Source organism: Vulpes vulpes, chromosome 12, assembly GCF_048418805.1.
Source record: "Vulpes vulpes isolate BD-2025 chromosome 12, VulVul3, whole genome shotgun sequence".
NCBI classification, from domain to species: Eukaryota; Metazoa; Chordata; class Mammalia; order Carnivora; family Canidae; genus Vulpes; species Vulpes vulpes.
In genome coordinates, this window is record NC_132791.1 from 126031935 (window position 1) to 126057376 (window position 25442).

The 25442-nt window shown below is 36.8% G+C and overlaps 1 protein-coding gene across 3 annotated transcripts in view; it reads left to right on the forward strand.

Annotated features, from left to right (window-relative positions):
* The window catches only part of ALKBH8 (alkB homolog 8, tRNA methyltransferase), a 55694-nt gene that overhangs the window by 3612 nt on the left and 26640 nt on the right, over nt 1-25442 (forward strand). For all 3 annotated transcript variants that reach the window (XM_026006782.2, XM_026006780.2, XM_026006779.2), the window contains exons 2-7: nt 1728-1863; nt 5227-5464; nt 7586-7717; nt 8391-8486; nt 10032-10136; nt 11488-11558. In XM_026006782.2, the coding sequence (XP_025862567.1) occupies nt 1728-1863; nt 5227-5464; nt 7586-7717; nt 8391-8486; nt 10032-10136; nt 11488-11558 (778 nt within the window). The remainder of the gene's footprint in view (nt 1-1727; nt 1864-5226; nt 5465-7585; nt 7718-8390; nt 8487-10031; nt 10137-11487; nt 11559-25442) is intronic.

Genomic DNA, 25442 nt, shown 5'->3' on the forward strand with positions numbered 1-25442 from the left:
CATGAGTGTAGCTCCTCCTGCCTCTCGCTCCCCTGGAAAGCTGTCTGGCGGCCTGCTGTGCTGGCTCCAGCTCCTCACACGCACCCCGTGTATCAGTTGAGCTAGCCATTGGCTATTCTTCCAGTCGACTCAGCATCTTCTCTCTGGACATAAAAATTAGTAATTGGAGTTTTGGCTGTTTATGAGCTGTTTTGGATTATGATTTTATTTAACTTCCTAAATTTATTTTGTTTGCTAACTTTTGAGGATTTTCAAGTGGGTGAAGAGTGGGATCGGTGGATCAGCCAACAGTTTCTGCTCTAAAAAATTTTTGCCTACCTCTCGCTGTCTTTGCCAGACACATCCATTTCTGTTTTTAGCTCCTGCTCTTTATTGCCTCACTGGATGCCTCCCTTCCAGATGACTCTGTGTTCCTCTTGCCCTTCAGTGATCAACTCAAGTCGACTTCTGTTTTGAAGTTCTCCCAGATTTTTCCAGTTAATAGGAATCTTTTTTTTTTTCTAATTCACGGCACATGGACAGACTCTACAGTTAACAATTATATCAAGATATGCTATTCTTTCATTGTTTAGTGTTTGTTTTCTTCAACTAGCTTATAAACTTGTTGAAAGCATAAACTGTGTATTAAAGTTGTAGGCTGCAGAGCGCGGGGATCAAAAATGGGCACACATGTATTTGCCTGTTATCATTCATTTGTCCCTTCAACAAATTTTTATTGAGCTCCTACTATGTCTAGATTCCTCTACAATATGTTTTGGTGTTAGCCTGCTTTTGTTGAATTTGATGGGAGTTCTATGTGTCTCCTGAATTTAAGTGATTTTTTCCTTTTCCCTTTCTTGGACTGTATATCCTGATGGGGAGATTAAACAACCAAATGCAAATCATCACCAATTATGTTGAATTCTGTGGCTACCGTAAATAGGCATGATGTAGAGTGTGAAGGCCTTTTTGGGAAAGTGTTCAGTAACTACTTGCTGACTGGCATGTTTTAGAAGGAAAACACAGCTCTATGGGGATCTTAAATCTGTATTTAAAAAATTATAGATACAAATATATATATATATATTTATATATACATATAAATAATATGTCTAGCTTAAAAAACAAAACACCTAGATCACCATATAGCTTAAGAAATATCTTTGGTGCTCTTGTATGTCCCTTTTATATCACATTCTTCTCCTCCCCCAGAAATAACTTCAGTCCTGAATTCCATGTTTATTATTTACCTTTCTTGGCATTTTGCTGTATGTGTATTTCACAATATATGACTTACTCTTGGGTTTTGAGCTTTATGTAAATGGAATCTTTCTCTTTTTTTCTTTTCTAACCTTGTGTTTGTGAAACTTGTCTGTGGTACATTTTACCACAAGTAGTGTGGTACTTCACAAGTAGTGAAGTCCTGGGTAAAAAGCCCCCTCACAAGTAAGGGGATATATCACCTATGGATAATATAGTGCATTTAATGGAGCTAAAGCATCAGAGCTTATAGTAGAACCCCCAGAGATGCTGTTATTTGTTCTTCAATATTCCTTTGTGGTTCAGGCATCTGTTTGTTTTCACTTCTTTTGGTTGGTGAAAAGTAAAGTAAGCATTTTAAAAAATGATCACATAGAAATACTTACAAACTATAGAATATGTGAATAGCATTGTTATAATTCCCTTTAGGATTCTTAAAGTTGACATTTTGTATCTCCTCCCTCCCTTGCCCCTCCCCCCCACGCCAGTATTGCCATGGACAGCAACAGTCAAAGTAATTACAAACTCAGTAAAACCGAGAAGAAGTTCTTAAGGAAACAGATTAAAGCCAGGCACACTTTGCTGAGACATGAAGGCATTGAGACAGTATCCTACGCCACTCAGGTAACCTAAAACTGTTACTGGTTCAATGTAATCTTGTTGCCATGTTAATGTGCTATAAGTCCTGTTGGTTAATAATTGCTCAGAGTTCAGTCATGTGTTACATTTTTATTCAGTGTACATGTGACAGGACCTGCTGACTTTCAATTTTGAGAGGCATAATTTGAATTTCCATTGACCCTGTTGGTTGAACTAGAGGAAGTTGTGGGTATATGTTAATAACAGAAACACTGTATAACTATGTAGAGTTTACAAAGCATACTTCTGTTCATTAATATATTTAATTCCTTAGGGAATTCTTATATGATGGGTTAGAGGACTAAGACAGGTGGTATGTGCTTTAGAAAACTGAAGTTCAATCTTTTGTATCCTAATGCAATCTTTTCCCCTCTATTCCTAACTTCATTTTTGTTATAAGTGATTTCAATTACATGCAACAAAACATTTTTAATTTATTAGACCTTATTTACAAAGCCTTTTCATTTTCTGATGCAATCATTCAATTATGTATATATATAATATTATAATATATTATAATCAATTATATTTATGAGGGACTGTGAGATGTCTGGGACTGTGAGTTCAGAACAACTTAGTTTAACTCTTAGCTTCTCCACTTATTTGGACATGAACAGTCCCTTTGATCTCAGCTTTCTTTGTTTATAAAGACATTTAGATTCTAGAGCAAGTGTGTGACAGTACTTACTAGTCATTAAAATTCCATGTGAATATAAAGTATTTTTTCTGGTCCTGAAGGGTAAGAAGGAAGATCAGCCATCATCTAACCAATGGCTGAACACATGTCCTAGAGAAGGTGAAGGTAGGATTAAAACTTGGGTTTCAGACCAATGGTCTTCCCTTATATCATGTTACACGGTTTTCTGTGCTGCATCATAGTTTTAGAAATGAATACTCTGTTAGGGGAGATTTATTTACTTATTTATTTAAAGATTTGTTTATTTTAGAGAGAAAGAGAGTGGAGAGTGGGGGAGGGGGAGAGGGAGAGAGAGAATCTCAAGCAGACTCCTTACTGAGCTCAGAGCCCAACATGGGGCTTGATCTTGCAACCCCAAGCTCATGACCTGAGCTGAAAGCAAGAGTCAGATGCTCAATCGACAGAGCCACCCAGGCGTCCCTACTGAGGGAGATTTAAATTTAGCAGGTAATAGGCCCATGCCTAGATTAAACACAGTACTAATGACTTCAGAGAATTAAACCAAATTTCTATAAAGAGGATAGAACACATAATAGATAGAAGTAACATGCCTGCGCAGACTCTACTATTTCTGCCAAAAGCCACTGAGGCTGTGAGGCATTCAGAAGATTAAACTGACATAGTCTCTCTGCTCCTTCCTTCTAGAGTTGTGAAGACAAGTGTAAGGAAAGAAGTGGGTTAAATTTCTTTTCTGCCTTTGAAGCTGTTTCTAGTAGATCTGTGTTTGTTTTAGATTTCTAGAAGCTATAATCTCATCTTCATGGCTTCTAAATTGTTTTCTCATTTGGGCATGATGGTTTTTTCTCCACAATATTTTTAAAAGAAATGAATAAAATTATAGAAGGACCTCCTATTACATATTATCTATCCAGGGGAGAACAAATGGTCTTTTCATGATGTGTTATAAGTATATGTGCCTTTGTCTAAATTTATAGCCATTGTAAGATTTTTCTAGAGCAGTGTCTTCAGATTGTCAGGACTAGAGAACTTAAAAAACCCTCTGAATTCTCTACTTCATATTATTGAGAAAATTGCTTACCTAAAGAATTATAAATAAGACAGTTATTGCTTTTAATTATATCGTGTGACTCACATGCAACAGGTAATAAATTCCTCACTTTCTTCCCCCACTGCACTTGTTTTTGTGTGGTTTGCCTTTAGAATTGCGTTTCTCTCCCCACTTGTTTTTGTGTGGTTTGCCTTTAGAATTGCCCATAGATCATTTAGACAGCATCTTTGAGGAGGGGCACTAGTATTCCTCAAGTCATACCTCACCATGCTCCTCAATTTCTAGATGGGACAGTCACCCTTGACATTTATAACACCTTTGCAATTCCTTAGATTTGGGAATATAGAAATGTTTTTGTAACTGTGGCTGCATATAATCAAACTATTTTAGTACTTTAATTTATAAACCCTATTCAGCGAGGTTCAAGGCAAGCCATCTTAGACTGAATTTTATACCATGTTTTATATCATTAGTATATTTGTTCATCATGTGTATGTGTGTATTTGCATTCATAGAAAGTATTGGCTCTTTCATGACAGCACAGAGCTTTACTTTTCTTATCCAGTTTTATAATAATTCTATTACATTCTTTTAAAACAAGGTTCTAGATATTCCCATTTGGTATATATGAAACAAATACATTATGTTCTGATCTCCAGCTTTGTATAAATCGGGTTGGCAAAGTACTGTCCCCAGGTCAAATCTGGCTTGTAAACTAAGAATGAATTTTATATTTTCAAAGAGTTGTTGAAAATGAAAACAAAGAGTATGTGATAGAGACTTGCCTGTGAAGCCTAGTTTGTCAATACCTGATATAAACAATAAAACTGATAATGATTTACTTTTCTTATGCTACAAAGTTTCTAGGAGTCATAGATTGTAAATTAAAAATGTTAACACTGTGTAGAATGTTCTACAAGAGGTGCTGGGCCATATGCAGCAGAAAAAAATAGGAAACTTTTCCCCCCAAGCAAATCCCTTGAATAAAGTTTAGTGCAGGATTGCAAATGGCAGGAAGTAAGCAGGAAAGTAGGTGAAAGCATATAGTATGGTCTGGCAAAAAGTATTAGGTAACTCCTATTTCTTGTTTCCTTCCTATTTCTCTTTCATTGTGTTGAACTTATAAGCAGTAATAAATGTGACCTTTTAATTTGTATGTATGGTCATTAGGAAAGGAATATTTTACTGCAAAGGCTAATTTAAAAATCAATATTTATAACATAGGTGTACTTTTTAATCCACAATATTTAATATATGGTTTATATAGTATGTATGAAATTAGAAAACCAAATAACTACCATAAGGAAACCTTTTTACCCATCTTAATTACACCTTTGTGGAAATATTTATTTATTTATTTATTTATTTATAAGATTTTATTTATTTATTCATGAGAGACACAGAAAGAGAGAGAGAGGCAGAGACACAGGCAGAGGGAGAAGCAGGCTTCATGCAGGGAGCCTGACATGGGACTGGATCCTGGGTCTCCAGGAGCATGCCCTGAGCTGAAGGTGGCGCTAAACCGCTGAGCCACCCAGGCTGCCTGGAAATGTTATTTAAAAATAATCTTATTTTATCTTATTTGAAAATAAATGGATTGATATTAATTGCTCATTTTTTCCCTTTTTTTCTTTTTTTAAAGAGCCTGGTTGTCGCCAATGGTGGGTTGGGTAACGGTGTGAGTAGGAACCATCTGCTCCCAGTGTTAGAGAAGTATGGGCTGGTGGATGCTCTCCTAATGCCACCTCATAAGCCTTACTCATTTGTGAGATACAGAACTGCAGAAGAAGCCAAGAAAGCCTATGTCACCCTCAACGGAAAAGAAATAGTGGATGATTTAGGACAAAAGATCATTCTGTACTTGAATTTTGTGGAGAAAGGTATCAGTATACAGGCATCTTATAAAAAGTAGTTGTTTCTTTTGTGTGTTTTCTTTTCATACCTAAGTTAGGAGGTGTGGCTATTATGAAACAATAACAGAACTTCGTTAGGCAGCTCCTTTTTGTCTGACAAACACTCTGTATGCACTTGGTATGTGCCAGGCAAGGGGCCATGTTACATTAAACATAGCCTGCCTAGAAGGGGCTGAACCTACCACCCTAATGGTATATTTATTATCCGTGGTGCTTATTTTGGAACCCTGCTACCTAATTGCATTTTTCAAATTCAATGCTGGGGATTCAGATTACCAATTTTATAGAGTCTACTCAGAAGCTTGCAATTAATCACTTAAGAATTCATTGTGATCCGAATGATTGTGTGCCAAGTGTGCCGTTGATGGCGGAACACCTGTAGGCACCAGAGAGCCCTAAAGCTTCACAGTGGCAGTGTCCAAGGAACTTCCTGCAATGGTGGCAGTGTTCCTACATTCATAGCTGCACTGTCCAACATGACCGTGTGATTGAGGAATGGATTTTTTAATTGAATTTCATTTAAGGTAATTAAATAACAGCTTTATAGACTGATCTACAGAACTGCTGCAGAGATTATTGTATCTTTTCACCACTGTCCCATGGAAATAAGATGTATTGAGATGAACTTTGATGTAGACATCTGGTCTCTCATTGTATTCATTTACCTATTTAGGTAATTTAATGTTTTGTTCAGATACCCTCGAGATGGGTAGGTGAATATCATCTGACCGAATTTCTGTTTTTGTAAAATGGGATGCAGAAGAAACTTCTAAAGACTATTTATTTATTTATTTATTTATTTATTTATTTTTTCTAAAGACTTTTTAAAGATATATTTTAGGAGTTATAATTCTCAGTATCTATCTGTATTTAATTTAAAATCTGACTTAATCTTTACAGATTAAAAAAACTGTAGTATCTGTGTATTGTGTTTATGGTCAGCTTTTGAAAACTGAATGGTTTGGGAGTAAGTTCTAATCAGGAAATGCTTTATTTATGGAGTGTTCTTTATTTGAAAGCTCACATTAGATCTAGGTGTACTTCCAGGACTATTGTTATCATGTTTATAACCTTGAAAATAATTCTTAGTAGAAATGAATAGAGAACAGAACTGTGTCATAAATTTTTTGATACTTGTTTTGACTACTATCAGAGAGCCGCTGAATAACAAAAAAAAGGGTATTTTTAATTCTTTTTTTTCTCAGGTTTTTTTAGAAAACTAAGTATGAATTGTACTATAAATTGCCTGCCTTTAAGGAATTTTCTCCAAAGTTTTTCTTACATAATTTGGATAAGTAATATGATGCCTGATATATAATAAACACTTGATAAATATTTGCTAGGTAATTCACTATTTGTATTTCTGAAATAATAGTAAAATCTAGTAGGCATTTATATTATTATTTTTGTGAATTTTTATATTAAATGATTCAAGTATGAAAACTCTTTAGCAGAAAAGCTTTAGAAGTTACATCTGTAACGTGAATGATGAGATCCCTAATGGTAAATGTGAATTACACTATTTCCTTTAGTCGTAAATTCTTTCCTCTTTTTCTTTCACAGCTGAACCTGCCTTAATTCTTTGAAGGGCACAGGGACTTAAATTATTTTAATATATACCAAATAATTTTTCATACAATGACATTTTATTTCTTTAGGATAAGTTTTTTGTTGTTTTACCTTTTTCTGTTACTGAACCTTAGCTAGTGTCAAGAACCTAAGGGCAAAAATGAGCATTTAAAGTTTTGTTTTCAGTATTTAGAGAGAGTCTGTCTTTTTAGTGGAGAGGCAAACTGTAGATATTAAGAGAAACCTTGTTTCTTGTTTCTTAGATTTAAAAGTAGCTTGATCAAATAATATTTAAGGAAATACGGTTTTGCCGTTGGTAATTAAAGTGGATAAAATGTATCATAATTTTTATCTTGGACTTTGTTTTTGTATTTTCCTATGTCATGTGCCTTTAGCATTCTTATTTTTGATTATGAGTGTTGGGGATTTTATGAACTGATAAATGGACTCTGGACAGAATTATGTATATTTAGGAACATTAAATTTTGTATGTGACTATTTTGTTTTGGTTTCCCACAGCACAGTGGAAAGAGTTGGGGCTTCAGGCCTTACCTCCAGGCCTCATGGTAGTAGAAGAAATTATTTCATCTGAGGATGAGAAAATGCTTTTGGAAAGTATTAACTGGACAGAGGATATAGACAATCAAAATGGTAAGTAAAATTTTTAAAATATGATATTTAATGTCTCTGCAGAATGCCATGTTACTGCTTCTTTTTTCCTCCTCCTTTGCTTTATTAAAATTTCTAATATTTCCTCAAAATTAGTGAAAGTAGGCTAGATCTAATATTAGGCAAGTCATACCAATAATTCTTAGGAGCATTAATAAAATTGACACTTATATAGCTATCAATTTTAAGCTCCAAACTGATTAATATTTATTAGCTGACATTTGTAGAGCTAACACTGATAAGCCCTTTCACATACATTATCTTCTTTGATCTTCTCCCCCTAAGTCACATTTCCTGTGCACGATCAGCCGCTCTGCCGCAACAGTGGCAACGCAGGAAGAGCCTCCTGGAGATGTTTGCAAATTAGATTTCCTCTGACTCGTTCCACATCATAAATGGTCTTGTGAGTGGCAGCGCCCATGTTTGACTCTTTCAGATTGATGGGGTGAAATTCTATAAGGGTTTGTTACCATTTTAGACTGAAAAGAACAGCAGAGATGAGGTAGAATGGTTAATTTTATTAAAGACAATAATTTAGCAGTTAACAAAAATTACCTTTACTCAAGGAATCCCAGCTCACAATTTTGACTTTGAAATTGACAAAGGAAAGCAAATATTTTTCTCTTAAATAGTTTACTTTCTTCTCTTCATATAGTTCAAAAATCCTTGAAACACAGGAGAGTAAAGCATTTTGGTTATGAATTCCACTATGAGAACAACAATGTAGATAAAGACATGCCATTACCTGGGGGTAAGTAATTGTTACTAAACGACAAATACTAGCTCAGAAAAGAAAGATTTAATATATTGGAAGTATGTCATGCTATGTTTCATTGGTCATTTTTAGGCAGAATGTTGAAATAGCTGATTAAATTTAAAACCTTTAAATTACATACAGTGGTGGAGTTTTGTTGTAAGAACTGGATACATAGAGCTAAGGGTAGAGTCCCTTTTGAACATCATCCTTCCTCCATACTTCTCAGCAGTAGTACTGTTAGCAGGTATGTACACATCATTCCCGTGCTGTAACAAATGACATTGCATTGTAGGGCAGATACCTGTAAAAGTATATAGTTGTTAACATGTGTTATGCTGTATGCTATGTTGTATGTTCACATATTCCATGTATACCTCCAGCCTGTTCTTCCTTCTTTATTAAATGTCTTGGAGATCTTACCCAGTTTTTCATTGTATTCAGTGTTCAGCAATGGCTTATTCAGTTAATTCCCAGTTGCTCAACATTTAGGTTATTTCTAGCTTTTAGCTTTTATATAAGGAGTGCTGCTGTGCATGTCTTTATATATATCTCTTATGTAGTAAGCAGAAAGTAGAATTGTTATGTTGAAGTTTTGTTCATTTAAAAATGTTAATAGATGCTGAAAAATTACCCCCAACCCAGCTGTATTGACATACTCCTATGGAGCGTGTATGTACCTCCTTCCCCTGACCCACACCAACATATGATATTATAAAATGTTTAACTATATCGTTTCCTGATTACTAGTGAGGTTGGCCATTTTTATTTACCTTTCTGGAATTCCTTTTCATATCCTTTGTCAGTTTTTCCTAAGGGGTTGACTGACTAGTAAGATTTTACCATATAATCTGGATATTAAACCTTCGGTAGGATTTTGTTGGAGTTATATTTATCTTTATGACTTTTAATCTTATTTAAGGCTTACTGTCATTCATGAAATAATGTTTCTGACTCTAGTGAAAATAAATTAGTTCTACTTTGAAAACCGTGTTTTGTTTTTGTTTTTGCTTTTGCTTTTTTGTTTTTTAAATATTTTAATTTTTAAAAAATTTTTAATTTTGAAAGTAATCTCTATACCTAATGTGTGGCTCAGTGTCACAACCTGGAGATCAAGAGTCACATGCTTCTCCGACTGAGCCAGCCAGGAGCCCCTGAAAACTGTGTTTTTTAAGAGGAAATGATTTAGAATAAGTAAGTTAAATTTAAATTAAATTTAAGAATAATTTAAATAAGAAAGGGTGGTCAGGCTAACTTCCAGTATATAATAGTAAATTTTATAATTTTATTGCTGTTTTACAAAATGCTAAAATTGTGAGCAAAATTGTTCTTTTGGATATTTTGTTTGATTAAAATCAATAAAATAAAAGATTCTTAAGGTTTTGTTTTTATTTTGTTTTGTCTTATGGGTTTATTTTTCTGTTTAGATCTTGACTGCTAAGTTAAAAGCTGTGGTTTTTCTCCTAGTGGCTTTTTTTATTCTTGAGTAAAACATGCAAAGCAAATATCTTAATGTTCTATCTTTATGAATACTGACATCAGGTCTTCCTGGCATTTGTGATAGCCTTCTGGAGAAATGGTTGAAAGAAGGTTTCATTAAACACAAACCCGACCAGTTGACTGTAAACCAGTATGAACCTGGACATGGTGAGTATTTTCTTCTTTTAACATTCCAGTCATATAGTTCATAACTAAGTAGATTCTGTAACTCAGAGATATTCTTTTTTTAGCTTACACTGACTCTCCACAGGGATTTGCTTCTGTTTGTTACCGGTGTTGACTTTAGTCCCTTACAAATCTACATGTTAGCCCCTCATGTCTCAAAGTTTAGATTAGCAGACTGGCACAGTTGCTGTTTGTGATTTTTTTTGTCTGCTTCTCAACATTTCATGTAGAGAGGGAGGAGATTGTTTTAAAGACATAGGAGACATGGGTAAGAAGAACCATTCGTATCATTTACAGATACCTGCAGGAGGCTGCTTGGTTGCATGGTCTTGCTCTTTCTTCTCCTCTGAGAATGTGAAGGCAGTTCTAGGATGATACGTTAGTAAAAAATCTTGAGACTCTTGAGGTTTTTGCACTTACAGCAGCATCTACATCGATAGTTATAGTAATGAGATTATCTTAAGGATATTATTAATTGGGTGGCTCAGATGGCTCAGCAGTTTAGTGCCGCCTTCGGCCCAGGGCGTGATCCTGGAGACCCAGGATCGAGTCCCACGTTGGGTTCCCTGCATGGGGCCTGCTTTTCCCTCTGCCTGTGTTTCTGCCTCTCTCTCTCTCTCTCTGTGTGTGTCTCTCATGAATAAATAAATAAAATCTTAGAAATTATTAATTTTATTAATCATTTCCTAATGAAACAATCTTAGGATTTATTAATCTTAAGGCAGACGTCATGGAGTTTTGGGTTTTTTTCCTGCTTTTATCACACTGTACTGTAATTGCTTATTTACCTGTCAGTCTTTCTATCGGTCTGTCTGCTCCTTGAGGACAGGGATATGTCTTACTTGCTTTATGTACTCTTACCATGTAGCAGAGTTCCTTTTTCTTAGGGGTTACTCAGTACACTTACATGAGAAGTTAATGGAGGAAGCCACATCTTAATGATTGGTATGCTTGGTTTTCACACCTGGCCATTGCTGTTGTTGTGCATCTACTTGGGGATCCCTGTTGAAGGGAAAACACGACTTTGGTACTTAACCTTTCATGTCATGCTCTTGGGCTGGGCGTAGGTAAATGGCCTAGGTAAACAGTGACTCTCACGTCCTGATTTCAGAATTGAGTGCTAGCAGCACTTCAATATGAAGACATTTCTAGTTCAGAATTAGTTTGATTTTATGTAGTCACATTCCTCTTAAATGTTTACTTTTAACTAAAGTTATAGTACTTTCCTGATTACCAATGTTCTCACCCTAATAGTGTGAGGCCGTATTTAGAGTCATCTGAAATCTACTGAAAGGAAAAATGAAATGACATGTTATTTTATTTTCTGTCCCAGGAATTCCTGCTCATATTGATACACATTCTGCTTTTGAGGATGAGATTGTTTCTCTCAGTTTGGGGTCAGAGGTAAATGTTCAAGCATTTTCATTAGCCATCAACAACTATTTTACCTTATATAATACTGTTTTCATAGGATTTCCTGCATTTCTTAATTAAAATAAGATTTAAAAATGAGAAGTAAAGGTGCTATAATACTTCCATTTCTTATAGAATATAAAATTGTCACAGCCTCTTCTTTCAAGTGTATGAAGCTTATCTGTCAGCTGATCAGATGGTAGGAGAACCCCTGCTTTTTACACATTTTCTTACTTATTTCACTTGGACTTGGTGAATACAAGCCAGACTACTCTCCTTACTCGTGCAGCATTGCCATCTAGTGGCGAGAGGTGGTAGCCGCAGGCCACGAAAAAAGGAACACGAAACTAAAATGTGTGTGCTCAGAATTTTGATACTTTTTCACATATTTTACCTGATTCAATCCCTTCAAAAACTCTGAGCAGTACAGGGTAATATCCTCATTTTTACAGATGAAGAGTGCAAGGCTCATGTTTATTCATTGACTTATTTGTATGGCTGCACTTCACTTGAACTGTTAAAGAACATAAAAAGCGTGATTGAAACGGATGAGTGCAAACCACAGATAAAGTTTTAGTTAAAGATAAGAATTTTAAGTCCAGAAGAACCTTTAAAATATAAGGTCATCTAATCTAACTAAAGTTTTCTTCAAAATCTGATCTTATTCCTGGAGGTAAATAACTGTTTACTAGGTTGTTTTTTGTTTTGTATTCGTATGGTTCCCCACTTTGGCTCTTTAACTGATGCTGAGCTTGTTGATCCTGTTCATTCTGTGACGAGAGAGTTAGTGACGTTTGATGAGACGGGACCATCTTATCAACCACCTGTGTGGATTTTTATTAAATGCTTTATAAAATAATGAGGACAGGTAGGAAGAAGAAAAGAGCTCTCCTCTGTCTGGCTTATTTTTATCTTACCTTGGTATCCTGGCTCATGGCTTTAGGGGGTCAGTAAAGAACATCTTTGTCTTTTCCTCTTAACTGTATAACCAGCTGAGAAAGAAGACATAACTGGAGGTCAGAATGTCAGCTTCTCTACTGAGAAAGCATGGAGAGCATGGCTTTAGACCCACAGCTAAGTATACTTGTTAATACTTCACCTCTGAATTAGAGTGACAAGTCTCTTTGTCACTGGCACAGTCAGACAGCTGGATACCTTCCTCATAGAGGCAGGGTCTTCCTTGACATGAAGGAGCATGTAGTAGGTTCTGTGAACCAGCTGGACCTGAGAAAGAGAGGGAAGAGCTCAACCAAGCAAACGTGGCCCCAGGCTGGCCCTGGCTCAAGCCTTCTCTCCCGGGAATCAGAAGTGAAGGATTGGAGGGGCACCTGGGCGGCTCCATACATTAAGGATTTGACTCTTGATTTCAGCCCAAGTCATAATCTCAGGGTCATGAGATTCAGTCCCGCATCCAGTTCCATGCTCAGTGGTGAGTCTGCTGGAGATTTTCTCCCTCTGTGCCTCCCCTTGCTTGTTCACATGCATTCTTTCTCAAATTTAAAAAAAAAAAAAATTTTTTTTTAAGTGAAGGAATGGAGAAAAGCCAGGTATGTTGTTCTTACACTTTCACTCCTGTGGAAATTTGCACCTTACCTAGAGAAATATGAGGAGTGGGAACTACATGTTCTTCCACAATTAAAAGTCAAAGAAGAGAAAACAAGCCCTTTACCCTCTCTGATCATCTGCTGTGCTTGTCACCTCCACTTGGTGTCTCGAAGGCACATAATTTTCAGCTGCCAATTTGAATGATGGGGTTCTTGGTTAGAGCCGTCTTTGTAATAGCAGAAAAGAATGCATGTTACAAGTTACAACTAGAACAATAGATTTTCTTATAAAAGATAGGTTTTGACAGGTAGCTGATCTTTGTAATTTTGGAAAAAAATATTTACTAACCATGTAAATATCTCATGCTATTTAAGAAGTTGACTGTATTTGCAGCCCTTTGTTTCATATGTAAAGTGGGATTAATACTAGCTCTTGCCTGGCTGAAGGATTGTGAGTAAATGTTGATGAACTGTCTAACTTAGAGCAGTTCTTATGTGTGGAGACTTCCTGAGATAAGTTGCTTCTTGGTCCCTCCTGGAAGGTTTCACTCTGTAACAGAGGGAAGGCCTCAAAATAAGACTTCCCGTGGTCACCAAAAAGAAGGCTTCCACCTTTTCTTGTTGTATTTACCCACCATTGCTCCTGTGCTCTTCTGTTTGCTTTTGACACAGTGTAGTTGGTTGCAGTCTCTCCTGGTCTTTGCCCCAGACCTAGAACCTGGCTCTAGACTTCTGTCCCTTTTTTATTTTCTTATCTTTGACATCCTTAATTGTTGTAAGAAATTTACTATAGTGTCTAGCTTCCATTCCATTGTAATAATTTGTCAGTGGCATTGTTGTGTTTTTTTTTTTTTTTTTTTTTTAGTGTTTGTTTCTCCTTAGCTAAAATACTTAAATTTTTACTTGCTTCCTTTTACTAGAAAATTTCTGAGAACTCCTAATCTTTTTTTATTGCCATAAATTGCCATACAATATATATTGATTTTAGGTGTAACATAGTGCTTTGGAATTTATATACACCGGGCACCTGGGTGGCTCAGTTGGTGAAGCATCTGCCTTTGGCTTAGGTTATGGTCTTAGGGTCCTGGGATCAAGTCCTGCATCAGGCTCCCTGCTCAGTAGAGAGTCTGCTTCTCCCCCTGCTTGTGCTCTCTCTCTCATACTCTCTCTCAAAAAAAAAAAAAAAAAAAAAACAACTCTTTTTTAAAAAAGAAATTTATATACATTACAAAATGATTACCATAACAAGTCTGCTTACCTTCTGTCACCCTAAAAGTTACATCAAAATTCACAGAAAGACCAACCAGAGGTTACCACAGTGGGCACAGATGGCTGTTGGTATTAAACACAGATATTTGGAGAAGTAGGAATTTTATAAGAAGTTGGTTTATCAGTAAATACTTTTTATCATGGTGATTTTTGCAATTGAGTGGTCTGGGCAGTTGGGTATTTGGTTAATGAAGACTCTGACTATTGAATGCCTGCTAGAGGGCTCGTCTTTTATTATATTACCTGTTCTTTCTCCAGGCTCTTGGTTTTAGCAAACAGTCATTGAGTCCAGCTTGATCTTCTGAAATACAAGATATTGAATACAATTTTTTTGTGAAATGTCTTGAGTGACCCGGTTTCTCTGTTGCCAGCTAAATAGGTGTGTAGGTTCTGTGGTATTTCCCCCCAAACGCAGTGTAGTTTGCCCCAGGGATCTTCTGATGCTGGAGTGATTCTCATTGCTTCCTGTATTCAGGAATGACGACTCATAGGGTAACTTCTCTTTTAGGAGTATATTGCTTTAGCAGACAAATATTTCATTGTTTTCTTGTCCTCAGCACAAATTGGGGAAAAAAAACCTGAAGATATTTTCTTGATGGGACTTGAAACAACTAATACAGTCTGGACCATTAGAAAACTGACCTCATCTTTCTTTTCTTTTCTTTTCTTTTCTTTTCTTTTCTTTTCTTTTCTTTTCTTTTCTTTCCTTTTCTTTTCTTTCTTTTCTTTTCTTTTCTTTTCTTTTCTTTTCTTTTCTTTTCTTTCTTTTCTTCTTTTTTCTTTTTTAATAAGATTTATTTATTTATTAGAGAGAGAGAGAGAGAGAGATCGAGCACCCAGAGGGGGAAGGAGAAGCAGACTCCCCACTGAGCTGGGAGCCCAGCGTGGGGCTTGATCCCAATACCCTGAGATCATGACCTGAGCCCAGGACGGATGCCCAACCGACTAAGACCCCTAGGTATTCCTAAAAGATATTTTCTTTTTACTAAGTCTGAGTGCATCTTTGTTTTTAACCGTTTACCACCCACTGCTATACTCCTGTACAAAACTCTTCCTGAGTTTCCTGCTCTGTTTAATTGTCCACCAATGCATCAATTTAGAACCTGGGAAATATTCTTGATATACCTTTTTAAGATTGTGAATTTTGCTTCCAAGTACTGTTTTGTTTTTTGTTTTTTTTTCCCCAAGTACTGTTTTAACTATGTCTCACAACACTTACTTTTAAAAACAGCTCCTGGTGGTATAATTGTCATGCAGTAAGCCACACATATTAAAATAGGTGCTCATGAAAGCTTCACCACTTTCAAGATGACAAACATATCCATCATTCCCTGAAGTTTCCTTGTCTCCTCTTGTTCTTCAATACCACAGATCACATAGTATTTTCCAGAGTCATCTACACAGGCATCTTACGGAGTATACTCTTTGCTATATGGCTTCTTTCACTCAACATAATTGAGATTCATTCAAAGTCTAAGCTTACTTAGTATCTTTACTTTTTTGCTGAATAGTATAGGAACATCAGAACGCTGACTCCATTACTTCCTTATAATTTATATCCTATTATTGTGTATTTGAATTTTCTTGATTTATGATTTTTATTTTTTTAGATACTTTGACAGTTAACAGCCAATGTTCATTTAGACATGCTTAGCATTTTCTTTGCCCTTATTCTTTTATGTCACACCTTCCATCAGGGATCATTTTCCTTTTGCATGATACAACACCCTTTAAATTTCCTTAATCCAGGTCTGCTGTGGCTCATACTATGTTATTTCTGTCTGCAAATGTCTTCATTTCACTTTCATCCTTCAGGGATATTTTCACTGGGTATAGAATTCCAGGCTGGCAGTTACTTTCTCTTTGTGCATGAAAGACTATTTTCTTCTGGCTTCCACTATTGCTCTTGTGACCTTTGATGATGACCTTTATTTATTTCTTTGGTTTCTTTTATTTTGATGTGCCTGATTATTCTATTTATTTTGATGAATTTATTTATTTTGGGGATTTATTGGGTTTCTTGAAATGGTAGATTTTTTTTTTCCCCATCAGTTTTGGAAACTCAGCCATTATTCCTGTAGATTTTGTCTCTATTCCATTCTCTTTCCATCTGCCTGTTTTCTGTAGAAGTTGTTTTGCTTATCCTCTCTTCTGTGTTTAGTGTATTTTATCTCTCCATGCTTTACTCCAGACATTTTCTTCTGTCTGTAATTCTCTTCTCAGCCATGTCTGATTTGCTGTTAAGCCCATTTATTGATGGGTCATGGTGTTTTTCTGTATTAGAGTATTTGCTTGGTTTTTCTTCAGATTTACAATGTCTTAAAAAAAAGTCATTTCCAGTTCTCTTCCAAAATTATCAAGTGTAGCGTTTTTATCTGTAAACATGAGAAGAATCTTTGTTTCTTAGCCTGTATCTGATATTTGCATATTTGAGGTCCCCGTGGTTTATTTCTGTTCTCCTTGTTAGACTGTTTTTTTTTCCAGAGCAAATACTGTGGTTTATTCTGATTCAGAATGTTTGAGATGAAGGTTGATTTTCTGTACTTCTAGAAAGCTCACAATTATGATATTTAGTTAGGATTTTGAATTGTGGGAGTTAGAAAATGTTGAAATACTAAATCTGTGTAGTATCAACTCCAAAGGCAGTAGGATTTCTTAGTAATCTTTCCCAGAATAAATAGACATGGAAGAATGTAGGCACCAGGGGCAGTTGTGGTCACCATGCAATTAAATACTCCAGCGCAGCCCTGGGAACAGAAAAAGTGAGAGTCTGTGAGCATTGTGTCCAGATCCTTAGGTGTTTGCACTGGGACTCGATTTGGCATTGGACAAGTTGGGAGAGTTGGGTTCTAACTCATCCCTCTTGGGGCCACAGAGAAATCACCTAATTTCTGTGCTTTCTTTTTTTTTTTTTTTTTTTAATTTTTTAATTTTTTAAATTTTTTTTTAATTTCTGTGCTTTCTGTCATACATTGAAGTTGGCATATAATTATTGAGCTTTAGTTATTATACAGAATTGAGAAGAATTTATTTATTTATTTTTTAAAGATTTTATTTATTTATTCATGAGAGACACAGAGAGAGAGAGAGGCAGAGACACATGGCAGAGGGAGAAGCAGGCCTCATGCAGGAGCCTGACGTGGGACTCAATCCCGGGTCTCCAGGACCACGCCCTGGGCTGAAGGTGGCACTAAACCGCTGAGCCACCTGGGCTGCCTGAGAAGAATTTAATGATAATGACTGCAGGTACTGTTGCCTCCACTCCTGCTACCAACACTAGTGTACTATGATCATCACCACCTTCAATGAGGTGTTTTCTTTTTTCTTTTGCTTTTTTTTTTTAAGATTTTATTTATTCATGAGAGACACAGAAAGGCAGAGACATAGGCAGAGGGAGAAGCAGGCTCCCTGTGGGGAGCCCGATGCAGGACTCTATCCTGGGACCCCGGGATCATGACCTGAGCCAAAGGCAGACACTCAACCACTGAACCACCTAGGTCCCCCTCTTTTTTCTTTTTCACGCGTGTGTGTGTGTGTGTGTGTGTGTGTGTATTTCCTGGTTTGTTTTTTGTAATTGAGATATAATTGACATATAATTTTGTATTAGTTTCAGGTATATAACATAATGACTTGATATATACACATTTTGCGAAATGGTCGCCATAGTAAGTCTAGTTAACATGTGTCCTCACACATGATTACAACTTTTTTTCTTATGAGACCTTTTAAGATCTCTCAACAACTTTCAAATATACACTACAGTATTAATTATAGTTGTCATGCTGTACCTTGCATCCTCAGGATTTATGTTTTATAACTGGAGGATTGTTTACCCATTTCACCTACCTTCTGCTCCCTCCTTTGGCAACCGTGGTCTGTTCCGTGTATCTAGGAGTTTTTTCATTTTTTAGGTTCCACATGTAAGTGAGACCATGTGGCATGTCTTTCTCTGACTTATTTCACTTAGCACAGTGCCCTCCAGGTCCACCCATGTTGTTGCAAATGGCAAGATTTCCTTCTTTTTAAGGACTGAATAATATTCTATTGTGTATAAATACCACAACTTCTTCATTCATATATCGGTGGACGCTTAGGTGTCCTCCTTGTCTTGCTGTTGTAGATAATGCTGCAGTGAACATGGGGTGCAGATATCTTCTTGAGTTAGTGCTTTCATTTTTTTTGGATAAATACCCAGAAGTGGAATTACTGGATCCTATGCTAATTCTATTTTTTTTTTAAGATTTTTAATTTATTTGTTCAGAGGGAGAGAGAGAGAGAGACTGAGAGGCAGAGACACAGGCAGAGGGAGAAGCAGGTTTCATGCAGGGAGCCTGATGTGGGACTCAATCCCGGGTCTCCAGGATCACACCCCGGGCTGCAGGCGGCGCTAAACCGCTGCACCACTGGGGCTGCCCTAATTCTATTTTTAATTTCTTTTTTTTGTTTGTTTTTTTTTAGTTTTATTTTTTTATTTTTTTAATAATAGATTTATTTTTTATTGGTGTTCAATTTGCCAGCATACAGAATAACACCCAGTGCTCATCCCGTCAAGTGCCCCCCTCAGTGCCTGCCAACCAGTCACCCCCATCCCCTGCCCTCCTCCCCTTCCAACACCCCTGGTTCGTTTCCCAGAGTTAGGAGTCTTCCATGTTCTGTCTCCCTTTCTGATATTTTTAATTTCTTGAGGAACCTCCATGCTGTTTCCAGAGTGGCTGCAGCAGTTTGCATTCCCACCAACAAGTGCAGGAGGGTTCTCTTTTCTCCACATTTTCAACACTTTTTTCTTCCCTTCCCTTCTCTCCCCTCCCCTCCCCTCTCCTCCCCTCCCCTCCTCTCCCCTTTTTTTCTTTTTTTTGATAGTAGCCATTCTAGGAGATGTGAGATGATATCTCATTGTGGTACCTATGGAAAGTGCTATCCTAAGTGAGCTTTTTTAATGAGGAATAATCTAGGCCTTAGAGATAAATTCATGACTATTAATGTTCTTTTTACTTTAGCTGTCTCATTTTGGTTATCTGTGTATATGAGTCTGTTGACTTATTTTGCTTCAGGAGGAAAGCTCAGAAAATAAATAAATGGAATTTAGGAAGCCTTCTGTCCAAAAATGTAAGGTACATTACTCTGTTCTTTTCATATAAATTGCTTATAATGAATGTATTCATTTGTGTATTCAAAAATATTTTTTTAGTATAATCTACTAGACAGACTCTAACAAGTAATTAATAGGACAAAAATCTCAAAAAATGTTTTTTAAAGCTAAAATGTTTCATTACCTTTGGAGCTTTGTCATATGTAAAATAAAACTTCATTTTACTGAAATGGCTTGTGATTGACTCTTGGTTTTAGAGTCCAATTTTGGATGACATGGATTTTCACTTCACAGTTCCTATAGAGGAATAAAGCCACGGTGTGATAAATGAAAGCTCATAGTAGGTGGTCTCCTTGCAAACATGTGAGCATGACTATCTTATAGGCTTTTTTTTTTTTTTTAAAGATTTTATTTATTTGAGAGAGAGAGAGCATGAATTGGGAGAGAAGTGGAAGGAGAGGGATAGGGAGAAGCAGACTTCCCACTGAGCAGGGAGCCTGATGTGGGTCTCAATCCCAGGACCCTGAGATCATAACCTGAACCGAAGTCAGACTCTTAACCCACTGATCCATCCACCCAGGCACCCATATATTATAGGCCTTTATGCTAAGCATTCATAATATGAGATATTCAGTGGTGGCTAAAGTATCTGCAATTTAGCATCTTTTCTTTCAGGCTTATTTTTCTGTTATGCAATGTTTCCTCTGCTCTCTTTTGTGCCTTTTGCAAATGTATTTAAACCATTAAACTTAAAAAAGAAAAATGCCTCCTCTTTTGTCTCACATTCTACTGAGCTCAGCCAGATAAGACAGTTCCAAATCATGTGTATTTGGGAGTGGAGAGGTAGAGATGGCAGCTTCTATTCATTTGGCAGCTGAGACCTAGTTCTGTAAGGCAGAGTTGTACTGAGAGGTGGAATTTGCTGACATATGCTAAAAAGTAGATTTGTTTGTGAGGTTTTTCTTTTTAAATTTTAGCCTCATTTTGCTTGTTTCACATGTACAGTACTACTGACAGGTTCCCAGGTATGTTTGCTAAATGCATACATGGTACCTGACCAGCTGGGGAAGTTTTCACACCAGAAACATCAGACATCCCCTCTTAGAAGCAGTGAGAAGCAAGTGCGTTGGGGCTACCATGGTATTTCACTCTTGCATGTCCTACTTGAGGGACCCCTTTGCTATGCCATAAAGCACTGTCTCATGTTTATGTTCCAGTATGTGAGAGTTTCTCTCTCTTGACAAGAATACTGAGACCTGTCCTTTATTGTATCACTCCTGAGTGCAGAACAAGGAATTAGAGCTTGGTTTCCTTTGGTGATTTTCAAATGGGAGGCCCTGGGTTTTGTTGCTGCTATTGTTTCTTTCCTTTGAGTTTCACAAGACTTGGTGAGATTCCTTCTCCTGAGATTCCAGTTTTCAAGAAATTTAGCAAATTTCAAGGTTCCTGTTTTTGTTGTTTGGAAACATATCTTGCTAATGGGAATTAAGGAAGGAACATAGAGGGAAACAGGTTGGTTTCGATCTTTGATTTTTAACTTGCTTTAAGGAATGGAAACTGAGCAGGCTTATATGGGAGGAGATTGAAAGGTTATTGATGACATCAGTTGCTCGTCTCCAGGGTGTCCCAGAGACCCTGTTATTCTTATTCCTATTATTCCTGGAATACTATGGCACATCAGCAGGCTTCTCGTCTAGCTACTTGTCATCTGGGCAAAGTATACTTCTGGGAGTGTCATTTGTAGACAGACAGAAAATTATATTTGTTTTACTAAAAATGTTCTAAGTTCCTCTTCTCTCCCACAGTGAACTAATTACTTACGATATGCTGGGATTCTGTATTTGTGATCTAACGAAAGGATATAAACGGACATTTTTTACTTACCCGTGATTCTTTGTCAATAGTTTGTAGCTTCAGTCTTACACATATGTAATTGTGAGTCTTTCTGCTTCTCTTCTTTCTCACTTGTCCAAACATGTTAGACATGCCTCACCTGTTTGCTATTTTCAATAAGAAGCAAATTCTTACTACATTTGGGTCCAGTGACAACATCAGAAGATTTATATTAGGCAGGCTGTGGGAAACAGGGACTTCTCTCTCTCTCTCCTCTTCCTTCTCTGCCGTGGGATCTCTTCTTAGGTCAAACACAGTGACTTCCATCATGTCGGCATTCACCATTCTCTGAATCACCTGTCCTGCTTCTCATAGTGTGATCTCTTGTGTATATGCTCCTCGGGGTTTCAGAAGGCTAATCATCTCAGCCCCTTCCTAACCAATAAGGATCCACATTAAGTTTGTGTTCTTTCTCTGAAGTATTGGAAGTAGGAATGTGCTCTCCATTTTCCTGTTTAGCCGACACAGAGATCTATTTATTTCATGTACTTTTGTGTCACAAATCTTCTTCTACTTGAGTGATAGAGTGATGGCTATGTCTGGGGTTTTCATTCTATTGTACTTTGGATGCTTAAAGGTTTTATAAGATCAGAAAGTCTAGGACTTTTTGTTTGCTTGCTTTGAAGTCATGCCCTGGAAGCTTGCTGGGACCTTTATCTTTATTGATTCTGCCATCTCGGAAAATAAGGAAAATAGGTAAAACCAAAAAGAATAATTGAAAAAAGGTCCTGTGGAGCAAAGCTGTCACGTGGCAGAATGATTCAGGAGTTGCAGGAAGCATTATTGATTGTGAATCCTTTGTGAACTTTTAAAAAAAACCCTTTAAAAAATTTTGGCCTTAACAAGCATTATTTTTTTTAATATTTTTTTATTTATTTATGATAGTCACAGAGAGAGAGAGAGAGAGAGGCAGAGACATAGGCAGAGGGAGAAGCAGGCTCCATGCACCGGGAGCCCGACATGGGATTCGATCCCGGGTCTGCAGGATCGCGCCCTGGACCAAAGGCAGGCGCCAAACCGCTGCGCCACCCAGGGATCCCCAACAAGCATTATTTAGTTAAGATACAGATACTTTAGATATGATGACAGTGACAGTATTTTATGATAGAATGTTTTTAAAAAGACTTAATTTTCACAGAAAAATGTACATTTAATTTTATAAGTAAATCTTTCTTAAATTGAAAAAACTGTACTCTCACATTATATATCTGTGAGGTAATAGGAAACATATATATTGGTCTTTGTCCCCAGTTCCTGGCAAAGAACTCCTAAAACACTTGCAAATTTCCCAAACGGTAAGCATGCTACTGACACAGAGTTCCTAAATCCCTTGGAATTTCCTCAGGGATGGCAGGAAATTTTGTTCTAATAAGTTTACTCTTAGTGGGCGGTGGATGGGGGCTGGTCACCAGAAAGAACAGGCCGTGGTTAGAAGTTTGGAATTTTTAGTCTTGTCCCCGATTCTCCAGACGGGAGCAGGGCTGGAGATGGAGTTAATAATTGATCATGCCTATGTGATGAGGTCTCTGTAAAATTCCTAATGGTATGGGGCTCAGAGAGCTTCCAGGTTGATGAGCAAACCTGTGGAGGTCCTAGGAGAGGACCACACCCAGAGAGGTCAGGGAGGCTCTGTGCCCCCTCCCACATCCCTGCCCTGTGCGTCTCTTACATTGGGATGTTCATCTGTATCCTTTATCTTATCATTTTATAATAAACTGGTCGACAGTCAGTGAACTGTTTTCCTGAGTTCTGTGAGCCTCTCAAGCAAAGTAAAAATGATCATCAATGGTAAAAATAAATTTTGTGTATATTTTCTAACCTAAGTCCCATAAAATTTGGCTTATTTGATAGTGTATTTTTCTTCCTTGAAACTTGGTTTTTGTATTCAGGACAAGCATTTCCAAATTAATTAGTGTCACATTCATACTTGTCCTGTTAGTTCTAATCATTTGTTTAAACTGAGATTTCCTTATTTTAAAATCATTACTCCTGTTGATGGAAGGAAATGTGTTTGAATTTCACAAGTAAATAGCCACTGTGTATTTGTTACACATGTTGAGTGTTAATTAGCCAGAAACTCTAACCTCTGGGTGGGCAAGGACATGTCTCTCACTCAACATTGTGGCCTTTGATATCTCAGACAATGAAAAATAAATATTTGTCTAGGGAATAAATTGGAGTCTAGTCTCTTAGAGTATTTTTCCATCAACAGTTTTTATTCCCTTAAGCCATAAATGATTTTCTCTAATAAAATAATTAATAAATGTGCTCATTCTTTCCTACATGTGTACCTTAGTGTTTCTTCAGAAAATTGAAACTTATATGTATTAGTTTTAAAATGGGTACAGTGGACTTTTGTCCCCTTTCTTCAACTTTCTGTATGAAAATTTTCATATAGAAAAGTTGAAAAAAAAAGTTGAAAGAATTGTACAACAGTTACCTATATACCTACTACCTGGATTCCACAGTTAACATTTTGATATATTTGCTTTATCAAATATCTATACACTTGTCCATCCTCTTATCACTATATTTTACTTACACATTTTGGGAAGTTGTGTGTATCAGTACACTTCACCCCCACAACTTTAGAATTCATTTGTAGTGTTTATTGACAATATTTTTAGAGTGTAGCTATTTGAAATTATATGTGATCATTTCGAACAGATAATTGTTAGAAAATTAAATTCTATCCTCTTTATTTTCCATACTTTAAAGGTAAAGAAAGCAGTTTAGAGCTGTATAATTCTTTGTAGTTTACAAGGAATTTTCATGTCTATTTTCTCATTTGGACCAATAATATTGCTGTATTGCTGATAATAACTGTAGCTAACAGTTACTGTGCCAGATACCGTGCTAAAAGTTAACCCATAACAAAGATGCTCTATTAAATTCTGTTTATCCCACTGGTACTTGGTGATCATGTTTATTTTTCAAGTAGATTGATGTGTTCGCTTAAAAATATTTTTTAGCCCTGTGGCATGCCTTTTGAATGCACATTTGTGAGCTGCTGCTATGTCTAGACTGAACTCTTTGGAATTTGGATTCCTGAGGACAAAAACAGTTTCTTGGGTGTTGTGTCTTTATAGGTGGTTATTTGTTTTTTAAGCTATTTATTTATTTATTTATTTATTTATTTATTTATTTATTTATTTGAGACGCGGGGGTGGGGGGTGGGCAGAGACACACAGGCAGAGGTAGAAGGAGGCTCTGTGCGGGGAGCCCGATGTGGGACTCGATCCCGGGTCTCTAGAACCATGCTTTGGGCTGAAGGCTGCACCAAACCGCTTAGCCACCAGGGCTGCCCAATATAGGTTGTTATTTGTAATAATATTTGGCCACAACTTAGGAAGAGTTGCTGAAAATGTTCCTGTGTTCTTAGATTATCTTTTACACATTAACCTTTGATATCCAAAACGTTGTGTGACTTTAAAAACAAATTGGATCATATGAGAATAGGCATCTAATAATTGTTTAGGGGGTTACTAATTAATTTTTAATATCCTATGAATAATTATAGCTACTATTTTTTATATTTGTTGTATGCCAGATACTGTGATTTATGTGTATTGTGTATTTAATTCGTGTAACCAGCCTCTAAGGGCTGAGGACCCTGAGCACAGAGGGGTTAAGTGGCTTGTCCTGGGTCATGTGGCTAGCAAATGGAAGTCAGGTTATGTGTGTTTCAGCTCTAAGTCCTAGCATTTGGCCACTCTCCTAATGTTTTGCATTGTATGTATGGTATCCAGACCACCTGCATCATAATTTTCTGGGGCGATTATTAGAAATGCAGACTCCTGAACCTCATCCTAGACCTGCTGAGTTTGAATGTGTGCATGAAGTATGTGTTTCAATCATTCATTTGATTTTTTTTAAAGATTTATTTATTTATTTGTTTGTTTGTTTATGATAAACACAGAGAGAGAGAGAGAGAGGCAGAGACACAGGCAGAGGGAGAAGCAGGCTCCATGCAGGGAGCCCGACGTGGAACTCGATCCCGGGACTCCAGGATCACGCCCTGGCCAAAGGCAGGCGCCAAACCGCTGAGCCCCCCAGGGATCCCCTCATTTGATTTTTTAA